The 25,380-nt window shown below is 37.7% G+C and overlaps 1 protein-coding gene across 4 annotated transcripts in view; it reads right to left on the reverse strand.

Annotated features, from left to right (window-relative positions):
* Positions 1-25,380, reverse strand: part of ADK (adenosine kinase) — a 429,583-nt gene that overhangs the window by 15,782 nt on the left and 388,421 nt on the right. For all 4 annotated transcript variants that reach the window (XM_064513861.1, XM_064513860.1, XM_064513858.1 and 1 more), the window contains one exon: positions 3,887-3,973. In XM_064513861.1, coding sequence (XP_064369931.1) covers positions 3,887-3,973 — 87 coding nt within the window. The remainder of the gene's footprint in view (positions 1-3,886; positions 3,974-25,380) is intronic.

Genomic DNA, 25,380 nt, shown 5'->3' on the forward strand with positions numbered 1-25,380 from the left:
ATAAAGAGTAAGAGAATGCTCCCCAAACTCTACAGAATAAGGCTGTAATTCTATTAAGAGTACTCTTGTGACATAAGCCATGTTAGCAAAGCTCAAGTGATTTGTCAATGTCATCAGAACCCTGGGGTAGAATTACAACTTTAATTTATGGGTATTTCAGGGATTTGTAACTGGAAATCTGTGGTACCCCTGAAATCCACAAGAGGTGCTGAGATGCTACAAAGTAAATTGTTATTGCAAAATTTCTAATAGAAAGCAGTGTTGTAGAAAAGCAATAAAGGCAGGAGTCTGTTAGTATCGTTTAGAGAAGTATTTTTAGGATAACGATACCTCCAGCAATTTTAAAATCTAATTTCTTATCTATGCATTGCACCAGCCTGAGTGGCAGGTGACTTGATGCCTGCAGTACGAGGTAAGAACTTCAGAGATATTCCTGATCCCAACCTAATAAAAACATACTTCAGCTGCAGAATCCAGTTGATTCTCCGTTGCTAGCTGTGGGCGTAAGCTAGTTCCGCTTGGAGGCCAGGGGCTTCACGTACAGAGCTGCTGAACTCATGAACCAACTCACAGAGTTACAAGTGCCCAGAAACTTGGCTTCTTTAAATTCTTTCATTTTTAAGTTTAATGACCTTCAGTAGTTAGATAAGTTCTAGGAAAAAAACAGATTTCTTATTTTCCACTTTCACATGGAGAAATACATGAGGAGTAATTTGCCAAGTTGGCATAATCATTGAGATGGAATTTCCTTACAATCTTGTGAGTTACACATCTGGAAGAAAGTGCCTCAGTGAAAGACCTTTCAAAATACGATAAAGTCTAACAAACCTGACCTCCTAATGTAAAATAAATCTTGCTTGATGGGGTTAGTTCTCATTATATCTCACATTCCCTTTTCAGCCAAGACATTTGCTCCAACAAGACCACCATTCAGTCATGTTAATTTACCAGTCCTGAAGAAGTAAGGAAAGCTTTGCCGAGGGACTCTTGTTCTCTACTGTTTGAATAAAGAAGCTATGCTTCCAGAAAAGTATATTATACCACTGAGTGCATTTTTGAGTTACAGGGTGAATTCTGAAACATTTTACTACAAGGACCCTAAAGGTTGAGTCAGAATATTACATGTACTGTTGCCTGGGTAGTAGCAACCTGATAAAAATCTCAATCAAAGAAAAAAAAACCTAGAAAAATGCTGAAGAGAATCTAACTTTCCCATTAGAAAAAATTTGTCAGGCTAACAACACTGCATCTGGTTTGATGCTAGAATCAACAGAAGATACATATGTTGAGCAGTATTACCAACATTACTGTGTAGGACTTTCTGGTAAGGAGACAATAAAAAACTTTTCCTCTTGCAAATACATACTTTGAAATCGTATGAAAAGTGTGATATAGAAAAAATACAGACATTCCCCTCAAATGAAACACAGACCAAATCAAACCCTATCCAGTCCAGTATCCTATTTCCTGCATGTGGGAAGGAAAATGAAATGACTCCATGAAGAAGGAGACCACAGTCTATAGAATCAGCTGTGTACCTAGACTGTTATGACTCCCAAATCTCCCATCTGGACTAAACTCAGGAAAATCCGTACTCTGAGGATAATAAACAAACAATTTATTATTTATGGAGTGACGGAGGAGAACCAGGATATCTCAGAAACTAATGAGAGAACTATAGATATTCAAAAGCTCATACTGGTTTCTGAGTCATAGAAGAGTGAAATATGATGCAATGAGAACCTAAGCGCATGTTTGCTACTCAGGTAGGGCTCTAATTCAGATTTCAGATAGCTTTTCAACTCCTGAACCAACTGGCACTATAGCGGGAAAAATAGCTGTGATCCTTTCCTTAGCTGCTATCAGGGGAGAAACATACAGTACCATGCTGTTGTTGGAGTGCACTGCACTTGTGCTCCATACAAAAAATATCTGATGCCTCAGTGATATTTGCAGGAGAACTGAGGAAAATCATATATCCTTAAACCACAGTACAGGAGCTTTGTTAAGATTCCCCCGAAAGACACTGAAGCTTGCTGCATCCAGGCGGACTATCTCAACAGACTTAGAAGGAGAAAAGGGAGTTGATATTTTAGAAGTAGTTTTTGTCTATTTTTTCCCCACTTCCTTCCCAGGGAGTTTAGTATTTCCCCCATCATTTTCCTCCAGACTGTTGAAATCCGCTGTTTGACGCTTGGAGAAATGAATCTCACAATGGACCTAAGACCAGCCTGATGAGATGTACCTGAACTCCTAATTATTAACATCAAAGTTTAGCCCTTCTACAAAAAAACAGCAGCTTTTGCAGTACCAGGGAAAAGGATATTGTTTAAAGCAGGTTATGAGAGACCAGACAGTTCTTAAAACCTGATGATTTAGTCATAGTAATCTTCCTACAGCTAAACTAGGAAAGAACAGAAGTCATATTATTAAAAGAAAAGCTCCTGATTTCCAAAAGTTGATATAATGGCTAAAAACTGAAGAACTGAGAATAAACACAACCTGAGATAAATATGGCAGACACGTCAAAAGGCGCTTTCTGCTGAGGCAAAGCTTGGTTGGTCTCTACCATATTGCCCACCTGGGCACTACCCATTAGTATTTTATTTTCAGGACCTGAAAATAAAATTGGCAAGATCTTTTCTCTGTTTCCATGACGAGAACTGCAGCTTATTGGCAGCAGATACACAGAGCACATGTATGCAGGCACAAGCACTTGAAGATGACCTTCTTTATTTTACAGTCATTTTTATTTACTGGTTCAAATTTAGTCCTGTATGTTACTTAGGAACAACAGAGAGTGACAAGTGTGCACTAACAGGTGTATGGATAGCATGACCTAACGCGCTGCCTTCTATTTCTGTCTTTTTGATTCAGGAAAGCACTGAAGCAAATGAGTAATCACATTCCAGTTTTCATCCAGATTTAAGCAAATACTGAAAATTTATCATGGGTTTAAGCGATGTATTGAGCAAGGCTAGAATTATTCCCATGCTTAAGATTGAGTTTATGCTGAACCCTTTATTGAAGTGGGGCCCAATTCTGATGCTTTAATTTGGGTAACACACTGCCTGTTATCCCCTTCATAGCTTCATGACTGAGCCCTGGAATTCTATTTATGAAGTCTCTTTAGTAATGTTTCCAGCAAATTAGTGACTAATGGAGCTCCTTAAAGCTACTACTTACTTGATATTAGTGCATTCAGGATGCAATAGTATATCACAGAACTGCATGTGTGAAGGTTACAATGAATGACAGAACTTTTGGATTAGATTGTTTTTTGGCTTATATGGAATCTTTTTTTAAAACAGTCATAGACATAACATCCTCTTTTTTCCTTAGAGCTTGTGCCAAAAAAAATAGTAAGTTTGCAAATGGATATTAAGCAATGCCAGATATTTTCTGGGTTTGTTTTAACAAATTAACCCTTTGTGTTCTTTTCTGATGTCCAAATAATTGTATTGGAAGCAGATGTTCTACGAAAATTGACAAGATCAGAAGACATTATGCTCACTTATTAACATACTGTTTAATATTCACTACAACCTGTTTTAAAGAACAACAATGTGTTAACATTTAAGCCAGGAGGGATTTCTGTACGCTATATAGTACTTGATGCAGCTTGTTTATGCAACAGTCTGACAGATACAATTAATTTCATGAAAACGACCAGGGTATAGCATAACGGCATATTATCTTTAAAGTAACAGAACATACTTTTCCTTTGAAAATCAGAACTTAATTAAATCACCTAACTCCAGGATGCAGAGGAAAGCCCTAAAAGGATGAAGCCCACTCTAAAGGACAGCTGAATGAAAAATTGCTATTTTTTATATAGAGGGAATAATAGGAAAATCTCCAAACAAGAGAGTGAAGTAACAAGTACCTCCAACAAATGCATCCCCAGCTCCATTGGTATCCACAATTTCACTTTGATCACTCACCAACACAGGGAAAGCAGTTACTTCATTTTCTATAAAAGAAGAGGAGAAAAAAATATCCGTTACTTGCAAGTACGACTTAGAAAAGCAAAACAAACAGTGAAGAGCAAAACAATTCAAAACTGGAACACTGATCTTTAACATAATAATTTGGATAAATATAGATTTGTCTTATAATTCAGTCCATATTCACTGCACAGGAATATGTGACTACAGCTGATCAAGCTATTTGTTGTGGACATTTTCATAATTATTTTCAGCCTCATCTCTTTTCTTGATCTCCTAATGTTAAGGGCAAGGGGAAAAGTAAATCAGGAGGAATACCATTAAACACATGGACATATGGAGAAGACTAAGAGAAATCCATCCTGCCAAAACTAATGCTTCCTATCAGTCACAGAGAGGTGATGTAGCCTCCAGAATAGCCACTCCAAGCCTCCAAAAGTTCAATAGAAATCGCTGCATTAGAAAAAACAGAATGAATGTGGACTAACTAAAACAAAACTGTGAAATAAGGAGCTGGGATTAGTATATATCAAAGCGCTCTCAAACTACATCTTTGTTTAAAAAAAAAAAAAGCATGTATGCAAGGAGCCTCCATCTGACTAGATTTCGTTTCAAGACTAATGATTTCATCCTCTTCTTTAGTAGTTCCTTTTTTTTAAAGTATTTCCTTCTCTGCAGCTCCCTGCCCTCTACTGGCACTCGCTAAACCTGTTTCAATAGGTGGATACTCAGCATCTTCACCTCCAATTCACTGCCACACCACAGCTCAACATAATTACACCACTTAGGTATGATAACTTCAGAGTTCTAGGGTTATAAATTTAATATATGCCACTAATTAATCAGCTAGGGCTTTCCAGGTGGTAATGTCATAATGACGTGATAAAAATATAATTACCACCTTGTCACAATACCTTGTTAAAGTGTAAATTACCCCTGTAACAGAGCCAATGGAAGTTCTGCCTCTGGTAGTCAGTATGCATTAAACTGTCTCTGAGCAAACAGATTGTCCTTTGGCAGACAGCAGGAATTACAAAAAGGGGAGGGGGGAGAAAAGCCTGTCATCCAGTGAAAATGAAAACCATCAGAGCTGCCTTCTTTTAATTTTTGGTAAAAATAGACATGAAATGGGAAATAGATCCCCCAACAGCTAAAAGTTGAAGATGTGTATGTAGTTTCTTCACTGTCCAGCAACAGAGCACACCATAAAAATCATTCTTACAGTGCCTTACACAGTTGCAAATGTGGAAATCCAGTCTTGGAAGCACATAAAGAATTCACAGTCTCAAATCAGGCAAGCCTGTGTATGCTGCAGAGGTACCAGAAGGATCCTGGTTTCTGTGAAATGCAGTGTATCAGCTCTACTGCTCCTCACCATCTGCTACTAAGTGAACCAGGCAGATATAATGATGCTGCCTCCAGAGGGAACTGTTGGCTGGCCCACCAGGAGGGGAGGGGAGCATTAGCAACAACCATCCATGAGAGGCAAAAAGGAAAAAGGGTAATGAAAAACATAAGATGAATATTCCAATTAAAGAACAGGTTTCAGTCAGTTCTCAGTGCATCCTACTCTACCCTGTTAAGAAAGCTATTTAGAAACCTACTTCAATGCTGTGTTGTGCTCTTAAGATAGTCTTCAAGAGCAATGTTTTTCAGTAATTTTAACAGGATTCATTTGAATTGGAAATCAAGAAAGAGAGGCCTTACATTAAACTCTGCCAGGAGAGCAGAGTGTATTCATCCATTTCATAAGAAACTATATATGATTTGCTCTAGATAATGCAAAAACAATCAGTAAAGTGATAAATCTATTGAAGACACATTATAATAAACTAACCTGCTTCCTTCCTGAGTGCGCACAGCCACACACACATGTTCTACATTAAGTACATGCGCACACTTGCATATGCACACAAATGTACATGTTTGGGCACAGAGAGTGAATAATGCACACAGACTGTATTTGGGATGCCATAAGTGGGGGCTGGCATCAAGTGAGACTGTATTCAAGCACACTTACACAAATGAAAGTTCTCACCTTCATCTTGCTCCTTGCTTTTCCTCCTGAGTCTTGCTTCCTTCCCTAAGCTCCCTCTAGTACTTTCAGTCAAGCATTGCACTACAAGCTCTTATTCTATCCTTTCTGTGGTAGATGTAAATGCAAATAACTGAATTATTCTAAAAAAACAAACACATCAATGAATTCAGTTGGTATGAGGACAAGCTTTTCCACTGATCACAGTTTTCCACCTCTACCTGGGTCATGCACTCTGTCTCCCTTTGTCTATAACTTTACATATTTTCAAGTGGGGCAATAATCTCATATTTTGAAGTACTGATGTTTCAGGAGCATGGCTTTGGAGTACATACTGCATTGTAAAGATATTAGCATCTGCACATACTGCACATATCCATTACAGCAAATTATGTTTCTTTAACCTTATGAGAACTTCTACTAGCATAATATAGTATAGTGATCTGTTTAAATATATACTTAACAACAACACACATTAAAAGATACACCAAAATAATACTGATGTTTTTTTCTTTCCTTCACAATAAATGAAATCGCTTAGAATTAAGGCTCCCATTTAGTTACCTTTCTAGGTCTATGTAACAGCATATAAAACAGCTAACATCTCTGACCGATCTCAGTCTTGTAACAACCAGGCACAACAGGGTAAATTAAGATGAAGCAGAAGTCTCGATTCTGAATATACTTGCTTTTGTGAGTTTAATGTTACTCTAATTTCATTTTTGTGTGTGATCTATTGTATTACAAAACTCCCAAATCCATCATAGTAAACATAGAGACACCTTGGCTAAGTGCACTGGCCATCAGTGGCCTTGCTTTTCAAAGTCAGTTCAGATTTCATTTATCATTCTGAGAGCTTATGAAATAAAGAATAATTACATAAGTGTTTTGAAATCCAAGCGCTGCTCCTCTGGGCATAATATCCACTGTTCTATTTTTAAGCAACAAATATCTTCTATGGTAAACACACTCCGAGACAGCACATGCCATCGTGGTATCGTTTCTGGGAAGCCAGGACAGGGAGTGTGAATTGCAGCAAGGTGTCTATAGCTAGGAAAATTTAGTAACAAGCATTCATGAAATCTGAAATCTTGGGACTTTGATTCAGCTCTGTCAATGATTTTGCACTGCTGAGTAACTCCAGTGACTACAACTGCTTTAGAATGATGATTTAGAAATAATCAAAAATCATACAATTACTGTAGTGATTTCATAGGCTGAAGACAATATTCACAGATGAATCAGAATCGGCTAATTGGTAAATTTAGTTACTGTTAATTTGTCACATCAGAATCATAAAGATGTGAAAAATATCTTTATTTTCCTCAGGCAAAAATATGCACTAGGACATCTAGCTCAAGATATTTTTTCAGGTAAAACAGTCTAGAGAGATGATAATTGGAGAACGATATTAATTAAAAAACCAGTCCTCCTTCCATTCTAATACACAGAGAAATTTAAGCTCCCCGATGAACACAGGTCCGTTTCAGGATGTTCACTGAAACAATCAAACTCTGATGATAGCTGCAAAAACTACAGGTCTGTCTTTGAACCAAATTAGAATCACAGACTACACGTCTACTCTTAGTACAGTAATAAACACCAGCAAGCAATCATTACATCCAATTAGGCTGAGTACTTTCCTTAACTGGGTCATTTACCAGTCTCTCTTGCTCTTAAAAGTAGATTAAACGTGTAAACTTACATTTAATTACCTGTAACAGAACTCTTATGTGCAACATGTTGGAGCGTCCTTAATTTTGTATTAAAATAAAATAAAATGAGGAAGGGAGCCCTAAAATACATACAAAAAATGTCTAGCTATTTCCTCAGATAAGCTTTTGATCTGTGGGCTGATAGTGGCAGTACAGATGCTTACAAGATGGAGCCACGCTCATGCTTCTTTTGTGAGCTTTAACATGTAAAAAAAAGAACAACTGCAAAACAGAATTCTGCCCCATCTCCTCCCCACCCCCATCCTCCCTAATTTTCTTTAGATCAGGGGCCAAAAATAGATAAAAAGAAAGAGAAAGAAAGGACAGGAAAAACATAACAGAAGATAGAAGCCTAAGCTCAAAACCTATAAACGTCTCTGGACAGCTATGAGGTAAGGAGTAATGAGAAAAGTATTTGGAACAAACCCACGTCTGCTTGGATGACTCTGAGCTCTCACCTCTCTCTAAAAGGTAAAAAAAAGAAGCCTGTAGGCTCTAAGCTTCTTCACCTTCTTTAGCACATTAATGCCTCTTTTAAAATTAGCAGGATAATAATATTTTCTCCTGTTTCTTCTACAGTGGAAAATACTTTTGTTGCTGTATTTGGCATACAGATAACAGAGCTGATGCATAAATCAAATAGACACTGTAATTCTCAGACCAGGATCAGCACAGCACTGTCCAAAGTCATAAGGGAGCGTCGGGACAGCACTGTGTGCTGCAACCCCAGTTAGAAATACTTGGACTTTCAGTAATAATGCATTTCAAACCTGGCAGTGTCAATTCAACCTGTCATTTCAAGGCAAACAGAATGAGATTCTGCATTTTCAGGCTGGGACTTTCAGATAGCTGTTCTGCATGAACATTACAGACCCCCTGGCACTTTCTGTGTGCATATTAACTTTGCCTTGTTTTCATGCCAACATTTCCCCTCTCCTATATCTATTTCTGTGCACTGTGTGGCCTAGTACTGTAGATAACTAGAGCTTGACAGAGAAATAAGGAATTTATCTGTGCAAGTCAACAGAGTTAAATAGTATAACGAGTGAGATTTAAGTCAGCCACATTCTTTTGGGATCTTTCTAATCAAATATCTTAATAATACACAACAAAGGATGCTGTATTCTAACGTGTTCAATATGTAGCCCAGAAAACTTTATAACTAGGAATACACAAGTCTTTGTTGATATAATAAACAATGTTACTCAAAACAAGTCATACAGTAGTTGCCATTTACAATGCATTTGTATGTCTATGGTATGATACAACTAATTAATATAAATATTAATATATTTACATAATAAAAGATCCAGATAGTGCTACTAGGCTAAAATTCTCCTCGCAGCTCACTAAGCAAAAGAAAGTACATATAGTTATGTTGGCCAGGATGCAAAGAGCTGTCCCTCAGAGGCAGCTAGTTCATTTACAGTGGAAGCAGAGAAAGAATATGATGCCAAAGACTTTGAACCTTCTACGGCTCTGCTTGTGGTCCTGCAGATAGGTATCTGTAGGGGAAAATGACAGCATGCAGACCCTGCTTCCCCTCTGTCTTCTAGGATAAAGTTAATGCAAAGATGTCCAGTGACACTTGTTTTCCCTTTATAGTTCTGCCCAGACACACACATTGTCACATTATCTAGTTAAGAGTATTTTTACTCACAAGCCATATTCGCAGCATCTGATTAAAATATGATTCACAGGATTAGAGTTAACAGAGGAAAGAAGGTTGCTCCAAAGGAACAAATTCATACCCTGAGTTCTCCCTCTCCATCAGCCATTAACGATGATGTAAAATTAAACAATATTCTTGCACCCAGTGCATATCCACTGAACCTCTATGCCTGATTCTCTATGTGCTCAGCTCAATACAACACCACTCCTTTGAACTAACTCTTGATTTATGCTATCATGAGATCAGACTCTGTATCTCTATATCTAGTTATAGCAACTGTAAAAAATGTAACAGCATCACCTAATGACTCAGGAATAGCTTTTATAGGCCCAAATGTGTTTTGTTGACTTTACAGAAGGTGTGAGAGCGACTTAACCTTTGAAATTCTCTGTACTATCACTGCCAGTGCCATAAGCTGAAGCTCTACTTTATTTCTGATATTCATTAATTGATTTGTTTGTACAATTAAACAAAACACTATACTTGTATGTAAAAGATGGGGAAACATGAGGAGGTCAACAGAAGACGCTATGGTTTTGCTTCAGTTTGGCACTAATATAATTTTTATATATATACATATATGGAAAAACTGCCCCAAAGAACAAGCTGCTGAATTTTTCTGGCATGTGTCACAATGTTTAAAGTTTAGAATGGCAATGAACTCTGTTGAAAAAGCCTTTCTGAGCACACGAGACTACTGCCATTTGCCCGCTAGGCACAGCTTTCAGAGGGAGCTGAAACTGCACCCACTGAACTGCCAGAAAATGCACTCCTCTAACCCAGCGCGGCTGCTAAAGACATAAGGTAGTGCTCAGAATTAAATCATTTTCCTGTGATCTCTCGCTGCACCAGGAAAGGGGTTGGAGGTCAAGGAAAGGCAAAGGAAGTGCAGTCGTAGGCACCAAAATTAAGAAGAGCTCAAAACTTCTGCAAATGTTACACTGATTAACACAACGACTGTCCTGGAATTACTATAGAAAGCTCAGATTAAAATCAGTCCAGAAGACAGAGGAGATGGGTTACAATAAGCTAAACTCCTGAACTGCATGATCCTAGCCTCTATGGAGAATGTGGGGAATGTATCCCTCCCGCTTAACCACAGTTTCACATCAGCTGCTCACTGCTCTCCTGCAAGGAGCCTAGCCAGACCAGCCAAAGTCCAGTGCGGCATAAAAGCACATCAGGCCTCAGATATGAACAAATGTAGATCTCTGCTCCTGCACTGTAAATCCTACGTGATTTAGCTTGGCAAGTGTATACCCTATTGCATTCTTAAAAGTTAAAAACCAAACCAAACCCCCCAAACTAGTAATTTTTGAGCTGTATATGGGAGTGGGAACGATGAACAAATCTCTATTCCTATGCATAAATCTAGATAGTTCAAAGAAATCAAAACAAATGAGAATGACAACAGCTGGAATTCCAGTTTTCAGTGTCTAATTCAAAGAATACATCACATCTGTATGTCCAAGTTACACTGACACATACATTCTAGCTCCCACAGGCTCTTCAACCTCCTAAAATTTGGCTATGTGGATCATGCAAAAATAAAATATATTTCAGCTCAGAAAGCAGACCACATACCTCACTTACTGTTTGCACTAACCCACACACTAGCAAGAACACATATATGTTTGTTTTCCATTTCATGCTATCGTACAGACATATTTTAAACCACTACTAAAGCCAGACCATCAGAATACCGTCCTACTGGAGATTTTCCTGACAAATCCTGGCCCATATTCAAGTCAAAGCAATCCCTACCCAAAAGCTTATCAGGGCATTGGCCAAAAAAGGGAGAAAAACAGCATTATAATTTGATTTTGAGAAGAAGAAAAACTGTGTTATACATTTCTATACACTAAGCATATGGCCCTAATGGGGTGCACACACCTGTCCTAACTTGCAAGCTTTCTTAGCTATACCTCAGTTTCAGAGTGGTGAACACAGAAATCACATCATTTAAATAAATGCCATGTTATATGACAGCTTTGTTTATGCTACATGATAATCTGAGAAGCATAGGTCATCAGTGGAGGCAGAAATGGGCCCAAGGCATTTCTATTTTACTTGAGCATCAGTGAGACTGAAAAGAGAAGGAGTGAACATTAGGTCACTACAAAGCAGTTTTGAAGGAGTTTTTTCTTCTGGGAGAATTTATATTTAGTTTCATACATACAATCAGTCCATCAGAATGAAAGGGACAGCCTTTCCTAAAAATATTATTAAAAATAAGTTAATACATACAAACATATATATAAATATGTATGCACACACATTTCTCCTTTTTTAATTAATCGGATACTATTCTTTCGGACATTGGTCAGGAATATATATCACAGAAATCCCAGAGCATTGCCTTTAAATACTCAAATTCCATGTAGAAATCTTGTTTTTTCATCCTTTTAACTCAGAGGTCAGATCTTTAATTGATACATTTATTTTTTTCTTTTCATGCTGTATTTGTAAATTCTCTGTTGCCTTTAATTAAGATCTCTCTAGACTACTTATTTATTTTTGAAGAATGAAACTTCCTTGCTAAATGAATTTTCTCAGGCTTTTGCAGGTTTTAGATCAATTAGAAGATGCCACTGCAGTGTTGGCTGAGATCTGTATTAGTCTCAAAGGGAAAATATTCTGCTCTTAAAACACCAGTTAAAAACAGAGCAACTCCACTCTTTTTAATCGAATTCTTTTAGACTTTTGCTAGTCTAGGAAGAGAATCTGGTCCAAAGTGAAGGAGTATATTTTCCCCCTAAATTAGTTGCAGATCATTTCTTAGATAAATAAATCCCCCAACCTATGATCTCTGTAGGAACACTTAATCAATCTGTAAGTATTACCTAATTATTGCTGTAAGCAGAATGTTCAATCTACCACCTTTTAAAATAATTACACATACATTTTAATGTAAATTATGCAACACTGAATTTATATGTTATTTACTACTTAGCAAACGAAATTCTTTTGGATACAGTTAACACGATGCCAGTTTTGAAAGACAGAGCTCCGGACTCGTGTCTGTGTAAGAAGCCCTTTAGAGCACAGCTGTAGGATACGGGCACACATAAAGGTAACACAACACACTTTATAGTACATGCACTACTGTCATTCACAGTCAACTCCAACGCTATAAAAACAGGCTGCTCAAGGAAACCAAAATAAGTAACCTAGGAGACAAATTAAAAATTTCCATCCTCCATCTCTGCAGAACCTGGTCAAGTTCAAAACACAGCCTGCCACTTTCAGCTACTTCTCTTCTAAAGTTTTATTTCCAAAACTATTAAATGGCTGAGTCATTCAGTTTTATGCTATTTTTAGTTAAAACAAAACACCACAATGCACTGATCTTTTTGGAGTGATAATAAAAATTCAAAAAATTAAGCTTTAACTGGCACATACAGACAAGTTCAACCTGTGATCTTTTTAACCTCTCTTGTATTTGCACATTGTCAAGCTGACCACCAACACGTGTATTAGAAGGAAGAACCAAAACCAGTTCCTGCTCTAAAGAGTTTCCAACCTGAAAAACAAGATTAGTAAGCAAGTAAATAAAGATGTGTAGATAAAATGTGGATGCTCTGCTGCTATACTTAAGTTATGAAGAACTTTATGAAGAAAGGCAAGAAGCAGATACTGCTGCTTAAAAAAACCCCAGAATTGTATTTAATGTGGATGTGCAGGCTAAAACTCTGTTTATCCTACAGAGCAAGATCATTTCAACCACAACTTAGAAATGTGAAAAGAACACTGGAAAATGCTTGTTACTCGTTCCTTTTAGACCTAATTCAGTATAAAACATACACTTAATGGTTATTTAGGCATAGTGCCCACTTTTTCTGGACATCTTTTCCTAGATGAAATAAACCCTGTTAAAAAAATACATATATATATTTATTAAGGCTTTATCTTACATTTTTGAATGAGAATTTTTCTTTTCTTATGGAAAAAAAATAACTTATGCAACTTCAAATTTGCCAGATTTCTTGCAGCCAAATACTTGCACCAAGTTTTTCCTCATCTTTGCTGTGTATTGTCTTTTCATTCACTTTCTTTCCCCCTGTCATTTGCGGATTCCTCTTGACTGCAGAAATGTCTGAGGTGTCTACAGATTACCTGAAGCTGACTGTAGCCTACAATCCTAGCACAATTTGGATTTTTATGCCCTCCCTCCCCCCCAAAAAAAAGGTAGAGGTTTTTTTCTCCATATAAATACAAATGTGATCAGCTCCAATAGCCTGACACTCAGTGTGAGCAGCAGTGGTAGTAGAGGGTGCCAGGAATGAACAAAGCTTCTTGGAAACACGGTCACATTTAGAGCAGTTTTTCCTGCTGAAAGCACTTGTCAGACTAGACCTTTGATCCTGTATTATTTTACTCATCCAGTCTCTATTTCCTTTTTCTGATTTCATTCTTAAATGCCTGTTTATTTTGCAACAACATTCAGGCTGAAATGGGAAGAGCAGAGCTTTCCTCCGGTAGCTTGAACCTTTTCTGACTCGTTACGTCAACCACCAGCAGCTCTTGGAGGAGGCACCGGGAATTTACCGGTGCTCCCAGTCTCCGAGGAGAAGAGGGCTGTCACTGCCCACCAGTTCCCCTGATTCCAGCCACCCTAGCCTCTCCCTAGCAGTTTGGTCTGGCCTTGAAGAAACAAACTCCATTTCCCTTTATCTTCCAATTTCTCATGTATTTTAATTTCTGCACTCATTTCCCAAAGCAATTTGATATTGCAGCTTCACATGCTCTCATCATCTAGATCAGTGTAGCATCTAACCCAGAACGTGACACACAATAAATACATTTCCAATATGAACATCTAACATGTTTTGCTTTGTTTCTCTAAACATCTGTTTTGGTTGCACACACAGAGACCGGTTTATGGCTTCTGTATTCTGCCTTACACAATAACTGCCAGTTGATTTTTGAAATGTTTAAGCTGTCTGCATAGGCAGGAAATCCAGAAATGATCTTCAGTTGCCAGTTATAAAAATGTCAGTGCAAGAGGCAGATACTTATATCCCATGATGCACTGCAGATTAAAAGAAAATTGTATTATTAGCACTCTACTAACTATGGTGTTTAACTGCTCACAGATGGAAGTTCATATTTGTGCAGTAATTTACAGTGTGCAGTAGGTATTGTAATCTAATTCACCACAATGCATAATTTTTGACCAACTTGCTGTTGATAAATAATGCAAGTATTAGGTTATTAAATTTTTTACAATTAAGTGACTAAGAAAGCTGTATATTGCCTTCCGTTATACCCTCTGTTAATAAGATCGTTGTTGCAGATGTTCATGTATGCTGCATTGATGTTTAATGGTGCATGATGCTCTAGGTGGTTCCCATAACCTTGCTTTGTCTACTATGAGCTGACTCAATTGATATGATAATAGAGAGAAGAGGTCTGAAACAAGCTGGGCTGTACTGGCACAATTTGCATAACCTTTAAATTTGCCATCATTTGATAGCCAACTGCTCCTAAAAATTCTTATTCAGTTGTCAGTGACAACAATATACTGTACAAACAGCACTCTGCTGTCGGACAGGTGGGGAGGAAAGGGAGGGCACGCATAGTTTATTGCACTTTTATGTTCCATCAGGAAATGTACTCATTACTGAATTTATAAAGCCAACAATTTGAAATAGAGTTCTGCAGTTTCGTTTGTGATCAATTGCTATTAGTCACAATGCACGGCCTGGCATCTTTTCAGGTTCACAGTACAATATCACAGTGTCAGATTACGAGGTGTATAAATATTTGGTTCCCTAGACTCCTCTCTGATGTAGTTTTGACTGCTAATCACTGGGGCCGGGAGAGTAATTGGAAGGGAGTGCAAGGGTGGCGGGGGGCACAGGGAGCAAAGCACAGCAAACAAAATCAGCATAAGTAGCCCTCCAAACTTTAGATTTCCGATGACCGCACGTATTCTTTTTAAACAAACATTATTATTATATCACCCTGTAGATACAGCCAAAACCTAACAATATAAAAATAGTTCGTGCTTACTGCATTCACTAAATCTGCTGTTTGTATATACTTTAAGTCAGATCTGCTTATTTTACTGACGTTATTATTCATAACAATGAAAACAGCTATGGCAAAGCTAAGTTGGAGCCTACTTTGGTTCAAATAGGATCAACTACATAAACTTTGTTTTTCTGGTATCCAGAGGTTTATATCTAAACTGCCACTTCATAATCTATATTATGTTCAGGTGTGTCAAGGTCAGGCCTTTGGTATATGAATACCATGTGCACAGCCTACTTTTCATATATGGAATCTAAATCATTCCCACCTTGCTTTACCTATAAAACCTACTGTGGAAGCCACTGAATCAAACTGATCATAAAACCCCACAATTCCATTCTTAGGCAATTAACAATTTTTGAGAACTCCATTTGGCCTTTTTTATTCTAGTGTTAGACCTAGATGTTTAGTTGTTGTACAGAAAATGTTTCTTAACTCGCAAAAGCTATGTGAAGGAGGACCCGTTCAACCCTCCCCTTTGTCCATTTTTTCCACTAGCCAAAATGTCCACTCTGTCCCTCCCAGAACTAAGGATTTGTCCATTCAGTCACCTTTTCTCCACAACTTCTGTTGTCTGAGACTGGATGCTACAGCAGTGAAACTTCTAATCAAGGGGTCTGTTCCTGCAGCTAATTTTCTACCAGGGTCACCATACATACCCACATTTTACCTTCTTGCCGTTCTGTGTGATTATTTTACAGTGGCTGTTTGAGCTCGTGAAGATTAGAGGCCTGAAAACATAAGTTCCATCATTTACAGCAAAAGCATGACACAGATAGCTACAATTTAAACTTTTCTACAATGTTCATTCAACTGTAATCACAAGATGGGAAATAAAATCTCTAAATTAAAGATGATAGACTATCAGAGTCTGCAGGGCACCTTCTGAGTAGAGATTCTGCTGTTCAGACTCCTCTGTGATGATTTGTTATGAAGTGAGCTGCCGTCTAATATAAGAAGGCTAAAACCGCCAAAATAAAGGAAAAAATAATCTTCTACATAAGATATTCTGCCTAGGTGCCAGTGGTCAAAGGGTCCAGCTCTTTATGCACCTCATTTGTAAAAGACTATAGAGAAGATACCTTAAGGTAAAATGGGTTATCAAATCTTTCAGTATACATAAAGTTCCCTTTTTGTATAACCCCTAGGTAGACTATGAAAAGTGAATCAGAGATTACAGACAAAGTGCAACACATGCAAAGACAAATGAATCGGTAGAAACCATTAATATTCATGAATGGTTTAAGTTCTCCAAGGCCATAATCAATATCCAATGAAGTTAATGAGATCTTTCCATTGATTTCAAAAAACATTTGGTTGAGCCCCCGAGACAACAATTTCATATTTTCCGCAAGCACTCCAGATGATAGCACATACTTTGATAAGTTGCTAGTCTCCCATCCAGAATTTCAGCAATGAACAAAAGATGTTATCTTATTTCAAATTGGTCTTGTAAAATGAGCAATATAATAAAACTCTATCATGAAGCATTTAATATCTTTAATTGAAGAGCAGTCAAGGCCACAGTAGTTATTTGGGATGTTAACACCAATATGAGATCCATAAATAAGACAATCATTATTTGTTTAACAAGGAAAAGCAAAAAAAAAAAAAAAAAAAAAAAAAAAAAAAAAAAAGCTTTAATGTTTTATCCTCCCAGAAGGTTGAGTTTTTGTTTTGTTTTAACTTTAGGCCTCTGAAAAGTAGTGCTTCATACTGTGTTCAGACTCTCATGTTTTCTAACACATCTAAGCCTATCCAATAGATTTAATCACTGATAACTAGAGTTATAAGTTCAAACTGGCTTTGACCTTGGGCAGTATGACATTATCCAAAAACCATTAATGGTCTGAAACTAAAGGAAAAGCTCATTAATAAAAGCAAAACTGTACAAAGGTAAAAAGAAAAAAAAAGGCGGGGGGGGAAAGGAAGTTTTATTAAAAGTATTGATCATGACCTAGGGCACTACAGACATTGATCTTCCCACATCTCTACAGGAAAAAAAAAAGTGAAGCCAACATATTATTGATCTCTTATGAAACCTGCTGAACAAGTCATACATTTAATTCCTTACAATGAAAAAAATAATCACATCAAATTAGAGTAAAGAGGAAATATATTTCTCAAAAATTATTGGTATTTGAACGTATGATAAAAAACTTACTATCTGATTATTGTCATAAAATATCCACCCTATTAGTATGATTTGAACTCAAGTGTTGGGAGGTGAGAAGTCTATGCACTGTAACCCTTTAAATCATGTGTCTCAGGTTTTAGTTTATTAAACTGTATGTTTTTAAGGACAAATGGGTTGCATCCAATACTTAATATTGCAGCAACACAGACTATGTGCATAAAAAAGGATAACATTGAATTTGAAACTTAAAGCATTCATTTAATTAAAAGTTTATAGGATAATTATTTTACATGAAATACGATGCCGTAGTTTAGATTTTTTTTCAGTTTGTTTAAAAAGTTGGAAAAATACATTTAGACTAAAAGAAGATTATAGTTTCACAAAAAACTAGGAGTCACCAGAATTTTATCTTTGGTGCATGTGGAGAGAGGTAGGTGTCATTTTCAGAAAATAAGAGACAACCTTGATAAAGTTGCATCAATTATATGTATATGCAAAAAGCACAAATTAAAGTTGCAAGGCTGTCATTAGTTCCAGTACTTCCTTAGTACTAAATGATCGATTTTGCAATCTCATGATTTTTTTAGTGTAGTTCCATGACAAAACTGTTAGTTTTTAGGATACAAGATGTCAAAGAGATCGTTTGCCTTCTGATAATATATTCATGGCTCTGTCCCCTTACCCTTCACTCTTTGCTTTGCGGACATAATTCTACAATATTACCAGCTCATCCTGAAGCGACTTTCTTTCCAACTTTAGAAATACAGTCTTTGTTGCTAGATTGACTTTCAAAATAAAACATGTTTCAGTCTGAGGCTCCTTAACAATTTAAACCGGTATAGTTTGCAAATGCTATCGTCTGATCCTTGCCCCCTGCTACCCCTCTTCTACCATGCATTCAGTGCTCCCACGCTGCCACTAGCACTCATGTGGACCCTGCAACAAATGGGTTCATAAAGCCCAATTTCTGCCAGTCAGTGCAGACTGCTGAACTGGTTCACCATGGGGGCAGTGGGATGGAAAAGTTGGGGCTGGAAATGTGTATCCTGGGATGAGTCAGTGATTTCTATCAATTTAAAACTGTCATGGAACCAAGTCACAGTCCCTCATGCTCTGAGGATTAAGCATCTACAGTCTGAGTAAGGTGAAGCCTCATTCTCCCCATGATTACCCCAGAACAGAAAGGCCTGCCTTGACAAATACAGGGCTTAATTACTGTAAGTCTTTCTTCTCAGGAGCCCTGGTAGGTAGTTCTGTTGCTTCTTGGTTGGAGCAAACAAAATTAAATTGTGCTGATGTAATTTTTTCTACACGAACCACCTCAAAACTCAGCAGGCCACCAGTAAATAGTTACAATCTCTAAAGTATTAAAGCCATGTGTACAGGGGACATGAGAAATTTATGACAAATTAATTCTATGTGGAGTCTCTCACTGTGGAATAATACTCACTATAGGGAGGACTTATTTCTCAAAAGAGGATTAAGCTACAGTGTACTAAGGCCACTTTTTTTCTGAACAAGAGTATCCATTTGGGATTTGAAGGCACCATTTAGGTGCCTTATCTTACTATAAGTTGATTCAACTTTGCTCTCCAGAGTCTGGATGAAGACAGGCCTCAAATGGTTCAAGATATGGCCTTATTCAAATCTCCTGCCTAAGTCCAGTCTTGACGTTAATTGTGCATACTACCAAAAGATGTGTGAAGAATTACAAAAGATTCTCACACAACTGAGTGCTTAGGCTATAAAATTTTGTGTCAATCAGTGCAAAAGAGGTGCGCATGGCAAAAACAATTCTAGCTTTAAATACACAGTGATGGACTCTGAACTACCTATTACCACACCATAAAGAGAGAGAATTTGAAGTTGCAACAGACAATTCTATGAAAATGCCGATCAATCATCAATGGCAGCCAAAGAAAAGCAAACAAATTGTTAGGAATTATTAGGCCAGGAACAAAGAACAAGGAAGAGTGAAATTAAACTACTTCATAGACTTCTGAGGCACTCACACCTTGAACACTACATGCACTTCTAGCCCCCCATTTCACAAAACATATAGCAGAACTAAAAAAGGTGTAATGAAGGGTGGCAAGGATGTCAGAATTATGGAACAAACAAAGAACAATGAATAGGATAGGAAGAAAGCCTGGAAAAAAGACTCCTGAAGGAGACATAAGCGAGAGCTCTACAAAATCACAAGTAATAGGACGTTGCATATGGAACGCGTATTGACCGACTGTTGCAATATGAGAAGCAGGAGATACCTAACAACATTCTTAAGTGGCTGACTCCAAACAAATACAGGGAGGCGCTTCTTCACACAACACCAAGTCTGTGGAACTCATTATTACAAGACATTATGGACAGAAAAATCCTGTTTTGGACTATTCAGCACAAAGACAACATCTCTAGTTCAGCAATGCCCAAGCTACGGATTGCTGGAAGCTGGGAGAGTGTAACATGCACATATCACTACAAATTTGTTCTGTTTTTATCCTCTTTTACAAACAGCCACTACTGTACACTGTTGGAGATAGGTTAGATAGACCTTTGGTCTGCCTCAGTCCTCTCCCCACTCTTTCATTCTATACTGAATTGCCAACAGCATATGAGTCCTACTGCACAAGTTATAGAGTTCAGTATTAACAGTCATGCTTCTAAGAAGTCTTTTTATAATTATGGTACAAAAACTGACTTCTTAAACCTAAATCAAAAATTCATTTGGGAAAGAAATACAGAAATTCCTCTGTGTAACAGGAAATACTGCCTAGTCCTAAGGGATGGGGTAAGGTCATCCTCGTTCCACTCTGCAGATTCTGTGTTCAGCATGAACCTACGGAGGAGAATTTGGTTCTCTGAAGCAAACGTGAAAGTGGCATTTGTGAGGGTCCATATTTATTGCCTTTCACCAAATGCTTATGCATTTTTCACAGCTTAAAGGCGTACTTTTTTCCTGAATGCTAAAATCCAAATTCAGGCATTCATTCTTTTTTATATATTTATATACACATATACATATGCATGTATGTATTATATACATTCTTTGAGATACAATTTTTGATACTCTTTTAAGTTTAGCTAAGATACCGATATCCAGGAACTTAAGTTTTAATAATGTGTTTCAGCTGTCTAGTAAAATGTTCAGACTACCTCTCCCATACAGCATGAAATTGTGAAGTCTCAGTTACAAAAAGGTATTACCAGCTTTGTTATTCATTAATCCCCATCAACAAACTTTCATTATTAATTTAGGTTTTGTGGTTTCCTAAATGACAAACATTTTATAATAGCTAAAATAAAAATAATTCTATTGGGCTTTCTGGCTCATTTTTTATATATTTTATCTCTTTATAACTGGCCATTACCTGACTGAAATTTCCCTTTTTTCCAAATCAAAATAATGTTTTCCCAGAAAATTTGTATTTTGTTCCATCAGACACTAAGTTTTGAAACTTATCTTTACATTTGTGAATATGACAGGATAGGGAGGAGTGAAAGTGTGTAATCCTGTGAAAAAAAGAACACATTGTAATGCAACCCAAACTACTATTTCCCCGAGTCCAAGGCACCACTTTTGTTTGTGTAAACACACAGGAAGGCTGCCTGATAAAAGAATTAGTCAAGATTGAGGAAGTTTGAGCATGTAAGCTACCAGAAATAAGGAAAACAGTAACACTTTTCTTGCTTCTTAGAGGAGAACACAAAATACTTAGTAACTTGTAGAAAGACGAGCTACAAACAGGCCCACCATAAAATGTCAGCAATGTCAATAGTAATAAATACTTTTATGTTTTATAGGTAAGCTTACAAGGCAATGTGCTGGTCTATGATTGCAGCACAACCTGACAAAGAAAACCTACTGACCTCTATTCAGAGTATGCTTGAACATCAGTCCTCTTGATTCCCAGCAAAAGAATACAGCGTCGTATCATTCTGATTTAAGAATGGCTCTTGAGATCTCTAGCTTCCAAAATTTTGAAAAGTCTTCTAAAATGACCAGTTTAAAAACTCTCCTTCTAAACTATTTAAGGTCTAACACATGTTTACAAAGTAAAAGAAGTTCCATCATTCCTAAAAAACATGCTATCCACCCCTTTGCTGTTATTTGCACTTAGATCACAGTTTGGTCCTACCCAAACTTATAATTTATGAACACACATGCATATATTGCCTTAAGAATGGTTGTGCTCGGTTACACCAACATCCGTTTAGCTCAGTATCCTGTTGCGGGTAACAGGTAGAGGCCAATGCCTACTACTACTCCAACAATAAAATCTTGGTAGGCTGGTAGGCCCTAAAATTTGGAAATGTTGCAAGTTTTATTGCCACATGTTAATTTGGCTATGTCGTATAACCTGTTTAATTTATTAAACAGATTAAATAACAAGGAGTAATAACAAGAAGAAAGTCACAAAACTATTTCAGTATTTACTATGTGGTAGGTACACTAAGAAATTTTTAAGTGGGATCTTTCCCATTCTACCACATTAATTGGCACTGCTAATACATTTCCTGAAACATTCTCAATGTATCCCACAAACTGAAGAAGATATAAGTGGTATCATTAACTCAGTAAGCCCTAACTAAGGTGGTCTCAATGCTTGAATCCATAATAAATTCATTCTTTATTGCCATATTCTAACAAATGAGCCTATTACAAATGTGCCTTAACAGAGGTGGTCTTGCAAACATTGGGGAAAAAAGAATGGAAAATTCTATGTTCATGCCCGAACATGCCAGATTTCATCATTCATAACTTCAAAAATACTGAAGTGATTTTCTTTAAATTTGGATTGTTTTTCTTTCCTCTATTAAAGCCATAAAACAAGCCAAGTTTAAAGTTTGTAGCTTCAGCTGTTTTTGAATTGTGCAAATATTTCAATATAAAAGTATGTTTTTCCATTGCTGAACTGATTTTGCTCAGACTTTCCAAAGATTTCCCTTCGGGCCAAGACCAGTCATAAAATCTATCTGACTAAAAGTAATTTGTTTAAAAATGTTATGAGCAACTTTGTAAAGGGGATACATTTCACAGCATTTGATTCTGACAAATGTTATAGTACACATATAGATATGACATATATGGTGTTGCCAGAGCTTGTGATTTTTGGTGCGTTTCTTAAAAGACCCAGCTGCTGAAATAAGGAGAGTGCATGTGTTCATAAAAAAAAAAGAAAAAGAAAAAGAAAAACCTCCAAACCCACAACCCACAATAGGTATTTTTTGTGTTTACAGAAAAAAGTGTTAAAACATGAAACAAACATGTCCTACCAGCTCAGGAACCCACAGCCATATATACAATCTCATACCTGGGAAGAGGGACATGATCGTGAAATGCTGTTGTGGCTGTGGAACCAGAGTATTGATTGCCAGGTAGCTCCCAGCCTGGCCAAAGAGCATTCGTATAGGGAGTTAACTGGCCACTGCTCCTCAAATAAACATCAGGTTACTTTTTTTTAAAGAGAGTTTTATCAAAAGTAATTCAGTCATTTTGGGAATTAATGTTACAGAAAAATACAATGTTTTTGTCAATAGTAATTCTTACGGCCACTGAGAAGCTCCACTGACTTCTCCAGTAAAAGATAAAACTGAGCATCAAAGAAAAATGCACCCAAGCGATGTGAACAGGAAAACTTTAGATGATCATTTGCACATGCTCTATAGAGTCTTATTAGAAGCTGACAGCTAATTTAGTCAACATTTCATCTGCCACAGCTCCCGTGTGCCAATCCTAAACAGTCCTTTCCTTCTCTTTAAAACACGCTGAGCACACTCAGCTCAAATTTGAGCTTGCTTTTCCTTGCAATTATTCCTGCTGACAGGGAACAGGAAGGAAGGGGAGAGGAAAGGGGCCTTGGGGCTGGAGCACTGTGACAGAGGAGATATGAACAGACAGTAGAAAGACCCAATGTGCTTCATGATAAACTGACAGAAATTTTTCCTCTGAAAACACAAATAATTCAAACAGACTAAGGACTTGGACTGGCAAACAGGAATGGGATGGCCAATACAATTATTGCTCTTCACTGTTTTCATGACCTGCTTCAGTGGCATGGACCTCTAAGTTGCTTGTTGGTCAGCATCTGAGTGGCTACAACTCACAGTCCGGCTGAGGTGAGCCATCAGTGCTTTTGGTGGGCATTAAAACAATACCAGGTAAACTGCAGCGCCTCAGGAGCTGATTAAACATCTTAGCAGTAGGGCTGGGACAGATGGCTGGAGGCAGCAGCCTTTTCAGCTGTCCCAGTCTTAGCTCTCTCACTTGTCTCTCAGGGCTACAGTCTAAACGTTTTGGTCAACCTCTTCCTTTTTGGAAATCATCTGGGCCTTTCTGCCCTACCCTCCGCTCCTTGAATACCTTCTACTCTCCAAATGTTGAAGAATCAACAGCTGCCTCCACAGTCCTCTTACTGCAATGATTTGCAGTATTTGGCCTTCTCTCCATGCATCCTACAAGAGAAAAGTAGTTCCACATCTAATTTCCAGCACATACAACTCTGTGCCCTTTCATGGATGAGCTGGCAACCTACAACCACTTTTATCCAGCTTATCTCCTGCCCTTCCAGCCAGAGCTGTATCAAAGTGCATCCCCTCATTACTTCCGTTCCCTAATCCCCTACTCAATCTACACACAACTCATGGAAGATGTGTATTCCTCCTCTCATAACCCAGTCCTCTCTGCACAGCCCGTGGCCGCCTTGTCCCAGACAGCAAGGTGAAGCTTCGTTCAGCAGTGGAAGGGGAGCTGTGTTGGGGATGCTGTTACAGCCACAGCACTGTCTGTCCTACCTCGCCATGCATGGGCAGGGGGAAAGGAAACAAGGGGCAGCTGTCCTTCTGGCTGTGTCTCTTCCCAGAGTGCAGTCCAGTCCAAGGCTTTCACTCCCATTCCTGTGGCCCACAGTAAATGCTAGACTTCACATTGTTGCTGGACAGCAGAGACCTTTCCATCAGGAAAATGAAGAAGGGAAGGAGAAAAGAAAGTAGAGAAAACACGAAGGCCAAATTCATCTTCTTGGAGTCTTCTGCTCTCGCATGCTTAAGCTCTAGCTCCATCCTACACTCTTAGAGAGGACATAAATTGAGACCATTGGAATACACGATCTGCCCAATACAGTAGAAGAAAAGAAAGAAATAGTAGAGTCATTTGCATGGATACTGACCTCCTGAGGTTTAGTCACTACTGACAGAAACATCTTTCAACGAATAAACATCCTGGAACCATGGTGTTATTATTATTATTAACCTGGACAAAATATAAAGCCGAGTTTTCTACAAGCATGTTCAAATCCATAGCTGATTTACTACTTTGCAAAAACTGGTTTAATCTAGGCACAAGCTCTTTGAGAGTATACTGTCTCCTCAGAAAGGTAGTATAATCAACTACACACAGCCTGCTTTTTCAAAAAGTTAGTTGTTTTCTGTGCGTTAGAAAAAGGAAACAGATTTTATACTGGTAACTACTCTTAAATGCAGCAATTCTTCCAAAGATCATTTAGAAACATTTTACACTTTCCACTTCAGGTTTTAAAGCACAACCAGCCCTCATTAGTGTTGAAAAAAGTGTGTTAGCAGTGCTCTATGCCATTCTGTGATATCATCATAGGCTAAATTAAGGGACACATCTTCCTTCTTTCATTATTATTTTAATGTGAGGAGGTGGGAAAAAGATGATCCACACTGAAGGAAGAAAAAAGGGGGAAAACAATAACAAATTGGTATCTCTTTTGCGTATTGCCCCACAGGCCAAGCATTTTTATGTTCTTAATCATTATTAAATGACTTAACATGACACACAGAGCCTGGCGAATGATTGCATCCTGACATGAGAACGA

Source organism: Dromaius novaehollandiae, chromosome 6 (genome assembly GCF_036370855.1).
Source record: "Dromaius novaehollandiae isolate bDroNov1 chromosome 6, bDroNov1.hap1, whole genome shotgun sequence".
Taxonomy (NCBI): domain Eukaryota; kingdom Metazoa; phylum Chordata; class Aves; order Casuariiformes; family Dromaiidae; genus Dromaius; species Dromaius novaehollandiae.